Genomic DNA, 20,096 nt, shown 5'->3' on the forward strand with positions numbered 1-20,096 from the left:
AATTATTGTAAAGCATAAACTAGTGGGAATATTTATAATTTACAGTAAAATTTTAGATTTTATTAATGTCTACCATTGCCTTTAGGGAGCGATCGATTGACAAAAAAAAACCAAATAATTGAGTTGGTAATTATTATAAAGAAGTAATTAAAAGTGAAAAAAATGAATTCATGCAAATAACGAGGTAACAAACCGAGTTAACTATTGGTGAACCAAACAATGAACTCATTTTTTTTACCATTCAACTCAACTCTCTCAAATTACCCAAGTTATCAAATACCCGTTTATAGATATTGATACGAGCCTATCAATATCAAATCTAAAATTTTGTTATATTTTATAAATATTTTCAACGACTTGGATTGAAATGTGAAATAATTAAAAAAAGTCAAAATTCAAAATAAATAAATAAATAATTGTCTATTATGGGTTTCAAAATTTCTTCATATAAATGGAGATTTTTCAAGGAAAAATCATAAAAGCATTTCTTTTACAAGAATATTTAGTAAGTTGGAAAAAAAATCCCCACAAGGAATCCGCATTCACAGGACAAAGTTTGGCATTTCTTTCTTTTTCTTTTTTGTTTTCGTTGGCTAGGATAGGAAATATTGCGTGGGTGTAGACAGAGAAGTCATCCTCGTCTCCGTATGACTCCTTGTGATGCTTTTAGTTTCATCTTTGTACAGCCCACCCAAATATCCAATCAATAGTTAACACCACATACATGAAAATAGATGCAGCAGTTAAGTATTGTTCAATCAAATTTAGCTAAGAACAGAGATCACATGTGAGGGAGTGAGGGACACAACAAATCAGAAACAGGTCTAACATCATATATTAGAAACGATTCCGGAACTAAGTTAAATTTACAGCCTAAACCACAGGGGTTGGCACCTCCGGTAGTTAACAAGGTTTCCAAAACAAGTCATTTCTGAAAGCATAATCTTAGATCTCAAAGAAACTTAAGTTTCATAGTTTAACAGTTTTACCATACAGACTTCTGAAAGAAACCACCCCAAATACGTATATTCAAGTAGTCAGGATAGCTTACTTGAGAACCCCAAGACCAACGGCAGGCTACTCCATTTATAGATACTGAAATATATTGAAGCTCCTAAGAGAATTCTTTCATTCAGTACGACGTCTCTTTTTAGCTAGATTCTCAAAAACCTGGTGGATATCTGCAGATGTAATAGGCTTTGACGAGTCAAAAGATTCCTGCAGAGAAGAACAAAAACATATAAACCAAGCAAAATACGAGGGAAAAAAAAAACGAACAAACATATAATGGCATGAAAATACCAGGAAGGTACGAATCTCATCCTTCATATCAGCAATGCCATTGAGAATCTCAATTTTCTCCACATGCCCAAGGTTATCAAACAACTTTGACTCAGCACCCTCTTGTTGCAATAACTTCTCTTCCCTCTTCTGTTTTGCCATTTTTTCGTACTCAGCAATAGAGTCCTCTTCATCTAGCAGGAAACTAATATTATTCAGCTTGTAAGTGTTGATGCACTTTTCACATCTGCACAAGGCACCCCTCCAATTCTTTGAAAGAAACATTGGCTTGTTCTCAACAATTATAGAAGCAGACAAAGAAGTTCCAAGCACACAACTATCAGTTTGAGAGTTATCTTTAATTGGTTTGCTAGAACTAGGATTTTCAGGTAGTTCACTAAGCAAGCTGTCCTTTCCAGCAGATTTGTCAGTATCTACTGTAGGATGCACATTGGCAGAATCATGAAGATTAACATCATCATTGTGCTTTAAAGATGTACTGGCTGGAAGTTCTGAAGCATCAATTTTGTTGCTAACGTCCAAGGAGGTATCGGACTGCCTTCCCACAGCCCAAATAGATGAAGGATATAGACTCAGAAAAGAACAAACTGCAGAACACGCTTTGCATATGAAGTCCTCGTACAGGGGCTCCCCTTCTTCATCTCTTGGAATCTGCAGAACAAACAAGTGCATATGATGCAAGTGCAATAACCATTTAAAAGTGACATGCTTAAATTTGTAGTGAGAAAGTTCCATCATCATAGAAAAAAGGCAAGGTAATTCTCTCGTGAAGATAAAATTTTACTTGCTTCACATTTAAGAGGTTAATATTTGCAAACTTTGTTTAGTTATCCATGTAACTGCAAGATTCACTAAATCTCAAGACACTTTTAATGATAAGCAACATAACATTGTATTACGACAAAAATGGAGAAAGAGAAATATTATTGAAAACCATGAAGGGATTGTGTGCTAACACACCTCATCTATGGAACTGAGACCGAGATGTTCCTCATGAAACCAATCCTCGCACATACAACACTGAATCATCTCCACCTGCTCTTCGACATCTGGATCAGGGTAAGGGCGATTGCATATGCAGTATGATCCTTTAAAATTATGATTGTATGAATTGTCAGAATTTTCTACATCTTTGTTTGAGAACAGCTTGCAGACAAAATTTCCGAATTTTGAATTTCCACAGTCGCACCTGAAGTTCCTTTTGGTCCATAATTCCACAATCTTGCCCAAGAGAACAATGATCATAATCAGATAGTGCAGATATTAGAAGGCAAAGCACTTGGAGATATTAACGTCATTGGAATGAAAGAAAAATTGAGATAAATTATCAACATTCATTCATGCAACTCGAAAATACCAACAATCAAAAAGTAAACGGTATGTCCATAAATCAATAACCTAGATTGTCAACATCACAAGTCCACTAAATGTTTCCACAGAAACAGAACCACGCACAACAAGCTGGATTTTCTCCAAACACTTGCTGTCCAAAAAGGGGTCAGTTAAATACGGTGAAAAACTTTATCTTTTATATCCTACGGATAAAACAGCTCAAAAGCAATCCAAGCCACGAACTCAATAGCTTGGCACAATACAAAGGACAGGACAAAATAAACATAAATAGCCGGATATCATAAATAGAGTTCTTTCTTATAACATGTATACCTCGTGTCCATCATGGCATGACAAACTGCAGGCTGTGCAAACTCCAGCATTTCCATCAGGGGTACAAGTTAGACACGAGAAAATGGCTTGTCTCTTCATATAACCCTTGTTGTAAGTACATTCCTTTCCCTCATCACCTCCCAAAACTAAATCCGCTTCCTTGATTAACAATATAATAATAATAGTATTGAAAATCAGATACCATGCATCCAAAAAGGAGAAGCAGAAGCAAGAAAAGAAGACATTAAAGATGTATCAAATTCTCTATAGAAAGCCAGAATGACCTTCGATAATTGCAAACTTTAGAACAGCAAAAATTACACGTGTTTTGACTTCTGATTATGAAACTAACAATAAATCAGAACGCTCCAATTGATTTGAAGAATTTCGATAAGTTTTGCGGCCATGGACGAACCATGAACCCTAATTATAGAAAACCCAGTACGTTAGCAGGCCATTATATCGCTAAAATTTTGGAAAGCCAACCAATAATCAGACACCCTAATCCAAAGAGGGAAAGAGAGAATTACCAGCTCCTGTTCCTCAACTTCCTTCAGATACTCCTGAATAGAAATCGTCTGTTCCGTTTCGTCATCAGAAACTTCCGCCATTACAAATCAAACCCTGTAGTAACCTTCAAAAGCACTCCACTTCCGATAGAAAAACCCAGTTCTCAGAATCCAAATCTGAAGACCAAACAACCAAAAAAGAGAAGTTACACTCGAAACCCTTTAACGAAAAGTCCCAAAAACAACGATGGACGATGACCTAGAACAAAAAAGAGCGACCCATCAAACTTATAGAGAAGAAAAAGTACCTCACTTGGAGTTGAGAGACTCTATGGCGATCAAATTGAAGCACAAAACAAGAAGAATCGATTGAGAGAGTGGGTTTTTTTTCCTCTTTGATAAGCGAGAGGAATAGTAGATGGAAACGGGTTACGGCATTCTCCCGCCACAATTAGCAAAAATGGGAACTTTCATGTCTAAAATCAAATATATACTTCGCTTCCGGTTCCCTCCACTTCCTAACTCTTTGGAATTTTGGATTTTATTTTTCTTTTCAAGTTCTAAACTTTCAACTAAAAAAGGAGAAAACATTTTCAAAATTCTATGGGTTTATAGAGTCAGTGAGTAATAGTAACCATAGTGATTATTAATAACAACAAGAAGAAGATTAACAAGAGTGAAAATTTAAACTTTGGATTAACTTTACATTTGTTGTTACAAAGTTTTTTTTTTTCGAATAAATACTTGAAATCTTAATCAAATTTTAGAAAGATATACTCAGACAAATTATTTAAAAGTTGAACACAAGTTTAATCAATGAACATTTAGGATAGAAGTTTTTACTTTTTGGTTACTAATCTTTCAAAAGAAATTAATTCAATGACTAATTATCCGTGTTCGAAAAATTCATATCTTTTTAGAAATGTTATCGTTCTACAGTATTTTTTAAAATTTTCTCTCTAATACCATCTTAATTTTTCAATTTTCTTTCTGTTACACATATGAATTTTACAAGGTATCAAATTTCACCTCAACCAAAAAAATGATTTTTTTTTCCAAAACTTTAGAAATAGATAGAGGGAAAAAACCCCCTCACAAAGTAGTAATATTTACAATGCAAAGACAAAAAAAACATAAATACAAATGCAGAATTTATAAGAAAATGTAATAAAAATAAATTCTTTGTCATATTACAACGAAAGATATTCTTTGTCAAATTTATAACAAGAAATTTGATTAATTCATACCATTCACCTATTTTCTACTTTCAGGTTTCTCATGATAAAACTATGTAGATTTGAAATTAAAACTTCTTTCATAACTATTATTAAAAATAAAAAACACAGTCAAAATCAAATCCCCCAATTTATTTTTCCCATGCATTCGTGATGCAAGGGCTTGGGCTTCAAGCTACTTCAGGATTTCAAAAATCAATTATAAAAGTAAAACATTTAAAAAAGAAACAAGGTTAAGTCGGGTCATTCTCAAGAGGATAATTCAGATAAAATACCAGATTTCCTACCTTTTAGTCAATGTGAAGAATCCTTGTTACACCCCAATCAGAAGAGAAGGAATATAACAAAGACTAGTAAAGTTCAGTTACACTTTCAACATGGCATTTTTATCCTGGAAAATTCCATATCTGTTTGTGGTATACATGTATAAAATTCCAAAACTGTTGAAAAGCTTCAAGCGCACATAGTGTATATTAAAGCTACCTCACAACCATATCGAACACAATTCATTTTAAGTCAAATTCCTCTACGAAGACTGCAATATCTTCTTGTAATCTTGGAATGTGCCACGGAATGGATTTACTTTACCTTCAGACACTGCCCACAGCTCCTCAACACTTCCCGATATCAGATGCTCATCGTGACTAACCTGTAGATATTGATCAATATGAAGTTAAGGTAGGGATATGACCTTAAGGTCTCGATGTTGAGTTTCGTGGTTAGATAACTTAGATTGACTGAAATGAACTGATCGTGGATGGAGAAGGGCAAGGTGGGAAACCCAACTTACCATGAGAATGCCTCCTTGGAACAAAACAAGGCCTTGGATTAGAGCCTCCACTGCATCCAGATCCTACACATGATGACAAAATAAAACAGTAGTAAGTTCGAGACTTGCATACAAAAGAATAAACCGAGAGCGAAAAGAAAAGAGAATGAGAAGTGACCAGATGATTGGATGGCTCATCAAGTAATATTATGTGTGGTTTCTTGAATGTGATCTTCGCAAAAGCGACTCTGCTTTTCTGACCACCTACATGGTTTGTTATGATACATGAATATTCCATGGCATCTACATAGTAGAGTTACTAATTTTCCCCCCAAAAATAATTGAACTTGCTCAAGAAGACAAGATCCAAGAATAGCTTTGGGCTTCTATCCAATAGAAGCTTCTAGGCTAGAATGCAATACATTACATGCAACTGTCAAGGAAAGATACCAGATAGCGTGTACATAGGCTGAAGAGCAAGATTTCCGGTTACACCAAATGAACCTAAGTGAGCTCGAAGCTTCTGTTCTGGCACACCCTGAAAGAAGATATGAACAAAATTAGTTTGATGAATAGTATCTCTTGTGAAGCAGATTCGTAAGTATTAAAAACCCATCTCAATATGGCTCCAGCATGATCATTCAGTCTCCATACTAATCCTTATATTATTTCTATTTTTTTTCTTTTAGTCACCATAATTGATCTTTTTTATATATCCATGAGTGTTCGAGCCATAGGAAATTAATTCCTAGGTAGGTGACCACCATGGATTAAACCCATAACCTCTTAATTTTTTAGACTATGTCTCCCTTTTTACCGCCAGGCCAAAACATGATGGTTTTATCATAATTGATCATAGTATCTTAAGTTCTCAATTAATCTTACAGACAACTGCCTGATCTATGAAATAGTAGTCGTAAAAAACCCTAAGATAATATCTGGAGTAGCTAGACAGTAGACACCATAGAAACCCTCCGCCTCAAACTTTCATTGAAATAATATTTTTTCTTTTATGAAACAAGGAAAAATGAAAGAATACAAGACATACAAAAAGTCAGACACTAAAGAAAGGGAGTCCAACTAAGCAAAATGTTTCCTAAAGAATAATTACAGAAAGGGTAATTCACATCGAGCAATGATGACATTTTCAAGAATGGTTTACATTACAAACTAATGAGTTGATATAACCAAAAGCAAGTTTTCAGCTCTAGAAAATTCAACTAAGAAATTTGCCAAACAAATTTGTAGAATAGCTGTTTCTCGCAAGGCGAAAAGCATCAAACAAAGAGACTAGAAGGTGAAGGACCAATTTTCTTTCCTAATCTAGAGAAAAGTATCAACAAGATCAAATTCCATCTGGAAGCTAGAAGCAATACAACAACTTGACAGATTAATTCGTAATCATGCCCTTTTCATGATAAAAATGTTACTCGTTTATTGTCTGTAAAAAAGAAAAACAACAAACAGAAATTAAGATAGACGTGAGAAATGAACTCACAGGGAAGCAACGCATCATGTACAGAAGTGGATTTGAAGACAAGTCTAACCCATCAACGTGGTGCTGACTAAAGACAGCTATTCGAACCTGTAGATAATATGTTAGTAAACATCAATAAAAGAGTGGAATTTATCTAGTCTCGGACTCATCATATCAATAAAAATCCAAGGGCAGGGTGATATTAAAATATGACATAGAAGCACTAAAATTAGTTATCTCACTTAGAAGAATCAACGTTTACTTTTTTCAATAGCATCCAACACTGAAACGTGAAACCCAAGGAAAAAAAATACCTTAGCTGAACGAAAAACAGTTCCAGAGGTAGGTTGAAGTTCCCCTGCAATTAATTTGAGTATAGTTGATTTACCTATGCCATTTGGACCAACCACTGCAGAAGAAAGTTGGAAAACCAATGAGAAGTGTGGTACAGCTATGATATAGAACATATCAAATGCTAGAATTGAAAATAATAGGGGCATATAAATTCTAGGAACATGAAAGCCAAGAAACAAAGGCAGAATTTCAACAGTTTTACATGCTGAACTTCCCAAAAGTCCTAGACATGTGAAACAATCCAAAATTCAGATTCCCTTACTTGCTATTCGACTATCAAGATCAATCCCAAAATTCAGATTCTTGAACAATATGGGGCCACCTGGATAGCCAAATGATGCATCGCTGCAGCACGAAGAAGAGACATCAGAAGGATTTTAAAATATTCTAAACATGGATAACTATACCATCTCATATCGAATTAAGCTGCATAAGAACACTCAAATGTTCGAACATTTCACCATTCCATGTGATTTTAATGCTTCATATGCACGAATTCTCGAAACAAACATAGTTATACCACTACTCCAAAGCATCCTCATTAAATTTCTTGTAAAACAAACAAAATTGACCGATATCTAAAACCCCAACAAACATGCAGCCTCTTAGTGATATCCTCAAATAAAATCTTACCTCTCAATCTCCTTTTTAATTAAAAGGGATAAATCAACTGATCTAATACAGTTCCATATCCAAGATCACTATTTCCATCCAAAGCCTTTCAGACTTTCTCAAAATCAATTTCAAAGATAATTCCTCCTTCTGGGAGTAAAGATGAAGCCATCGAGAAATATAATCAAAAGTAATAGTGTAATGCTTTCAAATTGATACTAATCGGACAAGAATAATAAAAGGCAGTAGTTTAACAATTCCATAACTCCAAAGATCAACATCAACAATATGCAGCATAAACTATCTGACCTGAAACTTATTATAGGAGGACCTGGCCTGTCATCTGGAGTTGGGAACTCAAATTTGTAGCTGGAGTTCAGAAAGTCAGTTACATTACAGCCATAATATAAGAAAATGGTATTCAACGTTCTAGTAAGTTTATCACTAATTGAAATTAGTACGTACTCTGGATCATTTATAACTTCATCCACATGACCAATTCGCTCCAAAGCCTGAGAGAGATTAGAGTCAGAAAATATAAAGCATGAGATTTTGTTGACTTCAATGCATAAGAATTCCTCGAAATTTTAAAATGCTAAAGTAGTAAATAAATGCACAACAGAACAGCTTCAATCAAGAACCTAAAAAGTAATAAACAAAGTAGTGATTCACATTAAATTCTTCAAATTCGAGGGTAGAGTACCTTGATCCTTGATTGAACAAGAGATGCCCTCTTTGCATTGTATCTGAACTTATCGATAAACGACTGCAGTGTAAAATATACATTCAGGAATTGCAAAGGTTAATATCATTCCCAAACATATTATCCAAAAAAAAAAAAAAAAAAGACCATTATTCTTATAACAATCAGCAAAGTAGAAAAAAAAACATCTCATAAGTCATAAATGAGAAAATTTCACTTCTCAAAGACAGGCATCTGGCATAATGACATCCAAAGCCAGAATAGTCAATACCCAATTACCCTCCTAGATTCCTCATCCTCCATAATATTCAATAAATTCCTGCTTATTTTAAATAATAATAATATTTTTTTAGAAAAACTAGGTTAGGACTCAACCAGCAGAATCTTTTATGTGATTGTCCTCCATAGCCTTTTACTTTTTAAGGTTTCTAAAGTTACAGCAAATCAAAAACTACCTTTAGAGTTCACAAAAACATATTATTGAAATAGAATTTACAAAGAGAAATGGAGGGGGATACCAATGATGTTTGATCCCTTATTAGGTTCTGTGTTTCTCTTAGGGTACCAATGATGAATTCTTCTTGTAATTGTTTGTTAGGACTTATTCTGCTTGATTAGAACCTCTTCCTTTAGGGTTCTATCTCCTGTATAGGTTTAGCTTTCTTTTCTATTTTAAGACTGCGTAGCCTAATATTTTTCTCAATAGAAGTTGTTTTTCATCCATTAAAAAAAGGGATGTTGCAAATATAGAAATCAAACTCAAGTATTAGAACATGCAGCACAATACAAAAGAATTTTCAAATATAGCAAAATTTAGATTTAACTCTCAAAATCTATTAGGGATAGACTATATCACTAGTAAGAGTCTTTCAACAATAAAGTCTGCCAATGGTAAGAGTCTATCATTGATAAAGCCTATCACGAATAGATTTTGCTATATTTGCAATTTTTTAAAAGTATTGCTATACACTTAATTATTAGTCCAAATAGTGCTATCCCTCGCAATTACTCATTAAAAAACACACACACAGAAAGAAGCATGCTTGCACACAGAAGTTTGTTTAATGTAGCATTATGCGGTAAATTAAAAATTTGCAAACTTATAACCACATAAGCTATCCATATAGCCACACAGAAACCATTGCAACTGTAGAAAATAAAAAATATCACGGTAGATAAAAGAGTCAATTGAGCTATCATGTCTGATGACCTGCATATGTGATCTTGTCCGTTCATTTGCCTCAAATGCTTTCTGTTGGTTCTTAAGTTGCTCTTCTCTCGTCCTTTCAAATGTATCATAGTTACCTTTATAAGTCGTTAATTTTTGCCCTTGAAGATGAAGGATGTCCGTGACTACCTGAAAAAAAAATCCATTGGTTATCTCAAACCAAGTAACATTGAAAGTAGTTTTTTAAGATGTAAAGCAAGAAACAAGGTAATAAACAACTTTACCGTGTTCAAAAATTCTCTAGCATGAGAAACAACTATGAATGTTTTGGGCCATTTCACAAGGTACGATTCCAACCAGAGAACAGCATGAAGATCAAGATGGTTCTGGGAGAGGAAAGGATGACAAAATAATTGAAACATTGAAGTGGTTACATTTTTCTTTTGGTGTGTGTGTGTGTGTGTGTGTGTGTGTGGGGGGGGGGGGGGGGGGGGGGGGGGGATAAGATGCACTACATACTGTGGGTTCATCAAGTAGCAACAAATCCGGCTCTATGAACAATGCACGTGCAAGAGCAATACGCATTCTCCAACCTCCCGAAAACGTTTTGGTTGCTTTCTTCTGCATTTCTGGGGAGAAACTCAGGCCCTTACAAAAATTCAAAAGATGCATCAGTTATGACAAATATGCCCAAAAAAAGGCTGATAACAGTAGTTAGAGGACAATTTGACAAATAGTTATGAGCACAGATACAGAATATTAAATGTACAACAAAGCAAGTAAGTCAAAGACGGGAAGAGTAAGGAAATGACCCAATCTCTACAACTATCATCGAACACCCTAGGGTTTTGTTTCAATCAAATCAACAAAAGTGTAGCCTTAATCACATTGATACAGCAAATCTTTTCTTGAATTTATAACAGATGGTGCACAGGAGCTGATATATGCACTGAACCAAGGTGGGGAAATGATCCAATCGATAAAAAATTCTTCGAGGAAGGCATACAGGCAAATGTCTTGAACTTACAGCAAGAATGGAAGCAGCACGTGCCTCTGCAGAATAAGCATCAATAAACTCAAGCCTTTTGTATATCTCTTCAAGCCTTTGTGCAATGCCATCTTTGTCAGCAGCTGCATTGCTTTTTTCATCCTCAAACTCCACCTCTCTCTTCAAACAATTAGAATTCAGATCAATGAATTGAATATGTAAAGAAAATCAAGGGAACCATTAAAGCAAATTACAAGCTCAAGCTAAGTAAAAATAGAACCCCAACACTCAAAAGTCACATTCTAACCTGTAGGGCTAGAAGACGAGCTTCCTCTCCCAAAAGTTGGGTTCTTTCAATATCTGAATTTAAAACACACTGCAATGCTGAAGTATCGTCACCAACAACTTCCTGCTCTACATGTAATATCTGGCAATTCTTAGGAATACCATCAATGGCATGCATAGCCATATACCGAAGAAAAGTTGTCTTCCCCGTACCATTTCTTCCTATAAGACCTGCACTCAGAAACCATTGATTCTAGTACGTTAATATCCTCCAAGATAGTTACTAATTACAAAGATTGAGTGTGTGTGTGTGTGTGCATATAATGCTCGTATTTAAACTACTGGTAAACTTTTAGGTTTTCGTCAGATAACATTTTTCTCTTCTTTTCATGGAGTTCTCCCTCTGGCCTCCCCACCCTCAACCCTGGCATCCACCTCTTCCTCAGCTGAAACTTCACCATATGCCTCCCTTCCAGTTCTCCATTTAACTTGGCCGTCACCAACACTTGATCCTCCCCCTCCCTTCATTGGGAAACTACAACCATTAGTCTGTTACGTTCAAGAAAGGAAACTCTTTACCATTGATAGAGGTAGTAGGGCTAGGATAACCAAAACCATCAAAGGAACATCTTTCTGCTTTTTCACATGGTGGAGCTTGGTTGAGAGCTGCAGTATCATTCTTCCGCTCAACCATAAAATTTTCAAATATAATCTAAAAATGATGCTTACACTACATCTTTCAGGTGGACAGGATATATTACCAATACCACAAAGCCAGTTGCCAATTGGGTTAAGAAATGGTTCCCTTTAAAGGAAAACCTCCGTTCAAAATATATTACAACTCCCCCAGCACAAAGCCTCCTTTCTACATAATGAAGCTCCTAATTACAAAAAGAGGTTGGCGAGCAGCATTAATCTATAAAACCCATTGGAGAGAGCTGCTTAACTTGCAACCCATCATCATCTATGAGAAATCTGATTGCAGCAAATAATGTAGGAGGTGACAAAGTCTTTAGTGGTGTAACATGAACACATCAAGTGGTTTTGATGGGCTCAAGATCAAGAAAAAATCCTATCTAAGTCAAAGGGCCCGTTCTTTAGTATGGGTGTGCAAGAAAACCGAGAAACAAAACAAATCACTTTGAGGCAACTAGTGCGTCCAGCTTTTTAATATTCTTAGTCTCCCCAATACTTGCATTTAAAATATCAGGCATTTTCGTCTTCAATTTGGTTTGGTTTTTCACATATTTATGTATCAGCAGTTACAATGTTGAGATTTTTTTTTCAAGAAACTTTTCTACCTTTAGCATTTCATATATATCCAATTAAACAGAGTGTTAAAACTAAACTCACCATAGTGCCTTCCAAATGATAGTGTGACTGTACCATCCACAATGAGATCACGACCACCGACAGAAATATTGAAATTCTCCATATGAATATCTTTGACTGCAGGTCCCGTGCCACTATCGTGATTAACACATACTACAGGCATTCCTGCCCTGGCTGCTTCCATTTCGGCTAAATGCATTTGGTATTGCGCCTGAAGATCAAAATAAAGCGTCTGAAGTTAGTAAAGGAATCAACCTATTGAACCATTTAAAAAAACCAGTTCAAGTGAAAAGTTCTCATACACCCGTTTTTCTTTTTATTATTATTATTATTATTATTATTTTCTTGTCTGGTAGTATAATGATAAATCAACCTGCGTTGCGCATGTCTAGCAAATATTTCAGAATACCGATGACATTTTTTAAACAATAGGTCATATTCGAAAAGGTGTGACCATAAAACATCAGATTCTTCACCTCTCTTTGACGTTCCTCCTTCCTCTTTCTCCTCTCTAATTTTAATCGGTCACGCTCAGTCAGTACAGGACCATCGATAACTTCAGGCTTCTTCTTCGGAACCTCCTCTTCATCCATTCCTTCATTCATTCTCATGGGTGTTACAAGACTGCGCACAGTTGGTTTAGTCTTGACCAATCCATGCTTCCCAAACTTCTCTGAGATTTTACTGCAAGCCTACATAATTCCCCGGTGTCAAAACAATAGAAATTTTCAAATAGACAATCGTTTTAAGTTACTGACATAATAACCGGTGCTCGGTGGAGACTATTATCCCAAAGCAAAAAGGTATAGCGAATTCTAAATTAAACCTGATAGTAGAAGTTTCCTGCTACCACATAGTCCAAAATGCATTGGAATTTTGAACATATTAATCTCAAAAAGCTAATCGCTTTACCACATTAAATCCTCAATACAAGCATCATGAAATTGATGAACGAATATAGACAAAATATATCACCTTGAACTCCTTCCTACATTTTCAAAGTAATTATCAAACAAACCACTGATTCACTAACCGTGCGGCACTCGGCGAAGTCGGAAACGCAGCCAGCACCAACGAGGAGCTCACCAAGAGCGTCGAAAGCTCCTTCGCCATCCTCGCCGAACTCGAAATCCTCGTCAGCAAGAACATTAACGATGTAGTCGATGATGGGCTGATCCACGTCCTGAGTTCTCTGTCCAAGGACCTCGTGCACCACTGAACTCGCAACCTCTGTCATCTCGAGAACCCAAAATGGAGTCCGGCTCTTGAGCCGATGAGGGTTGGTTGCTGAATCTACAGCTTTAGCGCTATTTGCCCTCCTTCAGCCGGAGATTCGTCGGCCTTCCAATTCCAGCAGGCAGCTGCTGCTCGATTTGTGAACGCGAGAAGCGACCGCCAAGATGGCTATTGGATGTTTTTTGGTTTCCCTTCGACCTTCGATTTTTCCCCTCTTTTTTAGTACTTTTATTATTATTATTATTATTATTGTGATAAATCACAAAGTTTTCATAATATTTATAAAAAATTGATAAAATTTTATATTTTATTAATAATGGATACTGATAAATTATCGATATCATTAATAGACACGGATAAGTGGGTAAGTTAGATTTTGAAATTGAAATTATGCTATATTTGTTTGGGTTCTATATTCGAAGATGATCATATTTTTACTTATATTCGTGTATTTTTTTTAACCTAAACCACGTTTACCACTTTATAAAGAAACTTTGATTTTTTTAAGGTCTGGTAATTAGAGTGTAGAATTAAGAGTTGAATGTAATAATTATGTCGCTTGTGTTGGCATTCATAACAAAATTTTGAATTCAATTCTCAACTAGTCCTTAAACTTTAATATGCTGCATTTTCTTTTCTATGTTTGAGTTTTGGGTGCACTCTTTTTTAGTATAGCAACTAGAGATAGGGATTGCACATTCATGTAATACTAATCGAACTTAACTCTTTTTTTTTTTTTTTTTTGCTGTTACAACTTTTATTTAATCAAATATTTACCTTTTAGTAATTTAAAATATGTGATATTGACCCTCACTTAATTAACTTAATACAATTTTGAATTGAATTTTAAAATTAACTCTAATAAAGATAATAAATTAATTATTTATAAATAAAACAAAACAACAAAAATATTTATAAAAATTTAACAGATGATTAAACTGATAGATAAAGATAGATTAAAAGATGGAATTTACGTCACTTGTAATTCAATGACCAAATAAAAGAAGAAGGGTCGAACTTGTCCATTCCAAACTCCAAAACCCGCCCAAGGATCCAGGACAATTTGACCCGCCGAGTCACCGAATCGAACAACTTCCAATTCCAACATCCACGCGCCAGAATAATTCATTGAGGCATAAAAAGGATCAAACACAAGAACAAGAACACCGCATTCACTTATCTGCCCCGTCACATAAGGTCGGCTCTGCAGAGCTCTCTAAATTTCTGCAGAAGTAGCATAGGTCAGTCTTCACAGGTCCTCAATTTCGTTTTTTTTCTTATACCCTTTATTTCTCTTGTGATGATTATTCAAACTGGTTCATTGATCTTTTACTTCTGTTCCCGATTGTAAGGTGGGTAGGCAGAGGAATCGTTAAAGATGAGGTTGTTGAAAGTGGCAACGTGTAATTTAAATCAATGGGCAATGGATTTCGATTGTAATGTGAAGCACATCAAAGAGTCTATTGACGAGGCTAAACGTGCTGGGGCTGTCATTAGACTTGGCCCTGAACTGGAGATTACTGGATATGGGTGTGAAGACCATTTCTTGGAGCTCGACACTGTCACTCATGCGTAAGTTTTCTGCTTGTTTGATCTCAATTCAGTTGTTATTATCTGAAAATAACCCCTTTTGGTTATGGGAAATTATTTCTGACTTTCCAACAAAAGGCAATTTGTGGGGTCCTTTGTTTATGTCATTTCTGTGAGCTTAATATTTGGAAATGTATTACTAGGCATATTTGATGGTTTCAAGCTTCTGGGGTGCTCAAATTTCTTGTTTTAGGATACTTATGCAGATGGGAATGCTTGAAGGATATTCTGTTGGGTCCTTGGACCGATGGGATATTGTGCAGCATTGGCATGCCTGTTATTAAAGACTCTGAGCGTTACAATTGTCAAGTTCTGTGCTACAATAGGAAAATTATTATGATACGCCCAAAGATGTGGCTAGCAAATGATGGGAATTACCGGGAGCTCCGGTGGTTCACAGCATGGAAGTTAAAGGACAAACTTGTGGATTTTCAGCTGCCTAAAGATGTTGCTGAGGCTCTGTTGCAGACGTCTGTGCCTTTTGGCTATGGATATATTCAGTTCCAAGATACGTGAGTCCCCAAAATACTGGTTTAATTTTCTTTCGTTTTGCAAGTCCAAAATTCGTATGTAACTTCTGATTGCTGCATATTGACAAGTTGATAATTGGATTTTGCATGTTCTGTTGGTAATTAAATTTGTAGAGAATAATACAAGAGTCTGATGCCTAGTTTATTTTTATCGTGTTAGAGCTGTTGCTGCTGAAGTTTGCGAAGAACTATTTACACCTATTCCTCCTCACGCTGAACTTGCTTTGAATGGGGTCGAAGTATTTATGAATGCCAGTGGAAGTCATCACCAACTAAGAAAACTTGATGTTCGTCTTCGTGCTTTTATAGGTGCTACTCATACTCGTGGTGGAGTTTACATGTATAGTAACCACCAGGGTTGTGATGGAGGCCGCCTTTACTATGGTATGCATCATGATTTTGCATAAAATTTAGTTAGTCTTGCTTATACAGTGGCTGATGAATTGCATTTTCTTTCTTGGTGCTGTTTATGTTTACTGTGGATTTTGACATTTGTAGTTTGCTGAAGAAACCAAAGGATTAATTGAAGTTTATGTTTGGTTGCAGATGGATGTGCTTGTGTTGTTGTAAACGGTGATCTTGTAGCTCAAGGGTCACAGTTTTCTTTGAAGGATGTTGAAGTTGTGGTTGCTCATGTGGATCTTGATGCGGTATGAAAATACTTCCTAGCTTCCTTTGACTTCTTCAAACAATGAGGCGCGTGATGTTTTACTTGATCTCCTTATCTCATATTTAATAACTCAAGCTACTTTCTCCATTTTCACCTTATCATAAGTTAGTGTCAATTGAATGGTCATTTGTTGAACTTAAATTATGGGTGTTCTCTATCATGGATGCTTTAGGGGTCACGCTAGATATTTGTAGATACTCTACAAAGTATAGGGTTCAAATAGTTTATAGTGGTTTTAAATTCTCGTTGTCTCCCCAAATTGGCCTCTTGGTGCCCAAGAGCATCTGGAAAAATTGTGTGGTGGGCTATGACATAATGGAAGGGTGGAGCTCAATATCCCAAGTGTTGAAAAAATTAAATAAAACAAAACAAAATAAATCTGTGGGGATTTTCTTTTTCTTCCTGTCCTTTTTGATGAACGTTTGGTTTCAAGAAGTTTGCTTGCTGACAGGTTGCTAGTCTTAGAGGATCTATCAGCAGCTTTCAAGAACAAGCAAGCTATAAAACTACAGTTCCTTCCGTGGCAGTCCCATACAGCCTATGTGAATCATTCAACCTCAAAATTTCCCTTTCAAGTCCTCGTGAGGTTAGTGCCCACTCACTCAGTACCAGTTCAACAGTATTTTAGTTCATTGTCCACTTGAGGAGAGTTGCCACTCATTCAGTATATTTCAGTAGTATTTTAGTTCATTTTGTTAAAAGCTGATCTTTCTTTATTGCAATGTGATTGATGATTTATAGATTAAGTATCACTGTGCGGAAGAGGAAATAGCCTTTGGACCAGGTTGCTGGTTATGGGACTATTTAAGACGAAGTGGAGCTTCTGGATTTTTGCTTCCTCTCTCTGGTGGAGCTGATAGCTCCTCTGTTGCAGCCATAGTAGGCTGCATGTGTCAGCTTGTCGTAAAAGGTTGGTTTTTGGTTTTTATTTTCCATGGACACAGATAGAGTAGCATTGTTCTGGTATCTCTACGTTGCAAGTTTGGCTAAAGTAGTATACGACGAAGGATTAAGTCAAATGAACGTTGGAGTGCCTATTAAGTCATCAGGTATTAGATTATTGATGGTGTCTCCATCACATAAGAGGATAGGCAAAAATTCAAAGGTAAATAAATGATATTCAAAGGAATCTGTTCCTCGAAGAACGTTACAAAATCCCACCCCAAGTTTTGTTAATGATAAATGGAGGATAATTAGAAAATTTGCTTGATACCCTATAAGAAGCATGGGGTTTTACTAATTCATACACTTACCACCAATCACTCACAACTTGTACTCTCTTGGTTGTTTCTATGCATTGGCTTGCAGAAATTGCTAACGGGGACGAACAAGTGAAAGCTGATGCAATACGGATTGGACATTATGCTGATGGAGAGTTCCCAACCGATAGCAGAGAATTTGCCAGACGAATTTTTTATACAGTATTTATGGGTTCTGAAAATAGGTGAGTTCAATGGTTTAGTTCGTTTTCTAATAACTATAGGTGCCTGAACTGGGCCACAGAATGCCTCAACTGTATGCCATGACCTGCTTGACCTTCCCAAAATATAGCAATGCTTTAATCCACGAATTCATCTTGATTTATTGTCTGCATTTTAACATGAACGTGAATTTGAACTGAAAGATCTGGTTTTGGGTTCCAATCAGTTTATATATTTTATCTTTTAATTAATAGGTTGTGCACTTTGTTCTTTTTGTTATAGCTCAAAATCTGGTGTCGTTCACTAACCATGCTTGCTCCATGTAGCTCTGAAGAAACACGTACAAGAGCAAAAGTTCTAGCACATGAGATTGGTTCATGGCATCTTGATGTTTCCATAGACGGAATTGTTTCAGCACTTTTATCTTTGTTCCAAACACTCACTGGGAAACGTCCTCGCTATAAGGTGAAAATACCAATTTTTCTCCTTCAAGTTTTATTGTATTGTGTACACAAGGGCAGGGCATGGTGAATGGTGCTTTTCTGCAAGTGCAGATTTTACTTTCTTCATGTTGAGATAGTTAGGTCAATTCGCTTTGTCTAAGCAACACCACACGATTTCATCTTTATCCCTATCTTTTAGATATTTAGACTTTTCCGATTATTAGCTATTTATAGCGCCATCTTCGTCTTGTTATGCAGGTAGATGGGGGATCCAATATTGAAAATTTAGGTCTGCAAAATATTCAAGCTAGAATCAGAATGGTTCTGGCTTTTATGTTTGCATCACTTTTACCTTGGGTACATAGCAAACCAGGATTCTACCTTGTTCTGGGTAGCTCCAACGTAGACGAAGGATTGCGTGGTTACTTAACAAAGGTTTGATATTATTCGAGCTATTTCTTTTCCCTTCTTGAATTTCTATATACATCTGCCATGTTTTCATTTTACAAGTGTCTCATCTGGTGTTTGGATTCTCGACGCAGTACGATTGCAGTTCAGCAGATATAAATCCAATTGGAAGCATCAGTAAGATGGATCTTCGAGCATTTCTTAGATGGGCTTCCACCCATCTTTCCTACTCGTCATTGGCGGATATCGAAGCTGCTCCGCCTACGGCCGAGTTAGAGCCAATCCGTTCCAACTACAGTCAGGTTCTTCTCTTCCACATCTCACACTTCACTTTTCCTCTGAAAATTTTATTTTCAGATGCACTTTCTTTATCCCAGAGTTAGATCTGACTTCAAATAATTGTTTCCCAATGTTAATGTTTTTGGATATATTCTTTCAACCTATGCTTGCATTCAACATGTTATTGCCCATATGTCTGATTGAAGAAGTTTTTTTTCTCTCTCGAGACAGTTGGATGAAGTTGACATGGGAATGACTTACGAGGAGCTCTCAGTCTATGGAAGACTGCGAAAAATTTTCCGCTGTGGTCCGGTGTCAATGTTTAAGGTTCGTCTAATATTTTCACAATAACTCCCTTGCCCAGACAGTCTTATAGACCTTAGTAACTCTTTGTTCTTGTTTTAGAACCTCTGCTACCGGTGGGGTGCTAAGTTAACTCCGTCTGAGGTGGCCGAAAAAGTGAAACATTTCTTCAAGTATTATTCCATCAATCGACACAAAATGACTGTATTAACGCCATCTTATCACGCTGAGGTAGGTATCATTGATTGTACTGAAATATATGGTAGAAAGAGGTATCAGAACATTACAATCTACTCTCGTAATCTTTCTCGTTCTCTTACAAATTTATCGAAATCTCGTTGCAGAGCTATTCTCCGGAGGACAATCGGTTCGATCTTCGTCAATTTCTCTACAATTCAAGATGGCCATATCAGTTTCGGAAGATCGATAAGCTTGTAGAGGAGTTGGATGGAGATGGTATTGCTATCAAAGAATCAAGTGGTATGGGGGTTGTAGCAGCAGGCTCAGGGAATCCCAAGGTTGGACTTTAACGTCCAAAGGCATAAATTGAGCTTTTTTTCTCTCTCTCTTCATCGAATTGGATGCAGGGGGATCGGAATTTGTCATAATGTCTTTGTTTATCTGTTTTGATAATAATAAGGAATGCTTTGTAACTTAAGGAAACAGAAAATTTCATATCCGCAGCAGAAAGCTGAGATTATTGTATATTCTTTCACCCAAGTTAATTTTCAAAATTAAAGAAAAAAGTGTAATTTCAATTCAGTTTAATTATAGGGAGATCAATATCATTCTCAAGATTAAACCAAAAAATAAAATT

General features: G+C 36.0%; 3 protein-coding genes across 4 annotated transcripts; 1 reads left to right on the top strand and 2 right to left on the bottom strand.

Moving 5' to 3' along the window:
* Positions 1–812: 812 nt before the first annotated feature.
* Positions 813–4,042, bottom strand: LOC103482825 (uncharacterized). Its single transcript, XM_008439173.3, has 6 exons — positions 3,785–4,042; positions 3,498–3,653; positions 2,968–3,126; positions 2,263–2,523; positions 1,303–1,953; positions 813–1,218 (listed from the first exon to the last, which is right to left on the bottom strand). The coding sequence occupies exons 2-6, from the start codon at positions 3,576–3,578 to the stop codon at positions 1,129–1,131; spliced, it is 1,242 nt and encodes a 413-aa protein (XP_008437395.1). The 5' UTR covers positions 3,579–3,653; positions 3,785–4,042; the 3' UTR covers positions 813–1,128.
* A 930-nt stretch (positions 4,043–4,972) lies between these two features.
* On the bottom strand, positions 4,973–13,873 carry LOC103482826 (ABC transporter F family member 3). Its single transcript, XM_008439174.3, has 18 exons — positions 13,433–13,873; positions 12,876–13,091; positions 12,421–12,610; positions 11,090–11,298; positions 10,822–10,962; positions 10,314–10,442; positions 10,079–10,180; positions 9,837–9,983; positions 8,627–8,689; positions 8,389–8,435; positions 8,233–8,292; positions 7,574–7,656; positions 7,272–7,366; positions 6,979–7,065; positions 5,931–6,018; positions 5,659–5,744; positions 5,502–5,564; positions 4,973–5,360 (listed from the first exon to the last, which is right to left on the bottom strand). The coding sequence occupies exons 1-18, from the start codon at positions 13,634–13,636 to the stop codon at positions 5,238–5,240; spliced, it is 2,133 nt and encodes a 710-aa protein (XP_008437396.1). The 5' UTR covers positions 13,637–13,873; the 3' UTR covers positions 4,973–5,237.
* Positions 13,874–14,712: 839 nt separating this feature from the next.
* On the top strand, positions 14,713–20,047 carry LOC103482827 (glutamine-dependent NAD(+) synthetase). 2 transcript variants are annotated; one of them, XM_008439175.3, is made up of 14 exons: positions 14,713–14,876; positions 14,988–15,207; positions 15,432–15,737; positions 15,916–16,139; positions 16,302–16,405; positions 16,877–17,011; positions 17,167–17,335; positions 17,734–17,869; positions 18,173–18,311; positions 18,548–18,724; positions 18,832–18,999; positions 19,208–19,303; positions 19,382–19,510; positions 19,624–20,047. In XM_008439175.3, the coding sequence occupies exons 2-14, from the start codon at positions 15,014–15,016 to the stop codon at positions 19,807–19,809; spliced, it is 2,163 nt and encodes a 720-aa protein (XP_008437397.1). In that variant the 5' UTR covers positions 14,713–14,876; positions 14,988–15,013; the 3' UTR covers positions 19,810–20,047. The 2 variants fall into 2 exon arrangements, with proteins under 2 accessions (XP_008437397.1, XP_016898869.1); XM_017043380.2 differs by lacking the exon at positions 14,713–14,876 and having other exon boundaries at positions 15,026–15,207; positions 15,419–15,737.
* The last annotated feature ends 49 nt before the right edge of the window (positions 20,048–20,096 follow it).

The sequence above is a fragment of the Cucumis melo genome, chromosome 9 (genome assembly GCF_025177605.1).
Source record: "Cucumis melo cultivar AY chromosome 9, USDA_Cmelo_AY_1.0, whole genome shotgun sequence".
Classification (NCBI taxonomy): domain Eukaryota; kingdom Viridiplantae; phylum Streptophyta; class Magnoliopsida; order Cucurbitales; family Cucurbitaceae; genus Cucumis; species Cucumis melo.

Coding starts and splice junctions, on each gene's coding strand:
- LOC103482825 (XM_008439173.3), bottom strand. CDS start 3,578: ATGGCGGAAGTTTCTGATGACGAAACGGAACAGACGATTTCTATTCAG. Junction 2,524..2,967: donor CATGCCATGATGGACACGAG/GTATACATGTTA, acceptor CTCTTGGGCAAG/ATTGTGGAATTATGGACCAA. Junction 1,954..2,262: donor GTCTCAGTTCCATAGATGAG/GTGTGTTAGCAC, acceptor TTTGTTCTGCAG/ATTCCAAGAGATGAAGAAGG.
- LOC103482826 (XM_008439174.3), bottom strand. CDS start 13,636: ATGACAGAGGTTGCGAGTTCAGTGGTGCACGAGGTCCTTGGACAGAGA. Junction 13,092..13,432: donor ACTTCGCCGAGTGCCGCACG/GTTAGTGAATCA, acceptor GGAATTATGTAG/GCTTGCAGTAAAATCTCAGA. Junction 8,690..9,836: donor GGACAAGATCACATATGCAG/GTCATCAGACAT, acceptor TTTACACTGCAG/TCGTTTATCGATAAGTTCAG.
- LOC103482827 (XM_008439175.3), top strand. CDS start 15,014: ATGAGGTTGTTGAAAGTGGCAACGTGTAATTTAAATCAATGGGCAATG. Junction 17,336..17,733: donor GTGTCAGCTTGTCGTAAAAG/GTTGGTTTTTGG, acceptor ATTGGCTTGCAG/AAATTGCTAACGGGGACGAA. Junction 19,304..19,381: donor GTCCGGTGTCAATGTTTAAG/GTTCGTCTAATA, acceptor TTCTTGTTTTAG/AACCTCTGCTACCGGTGGGG.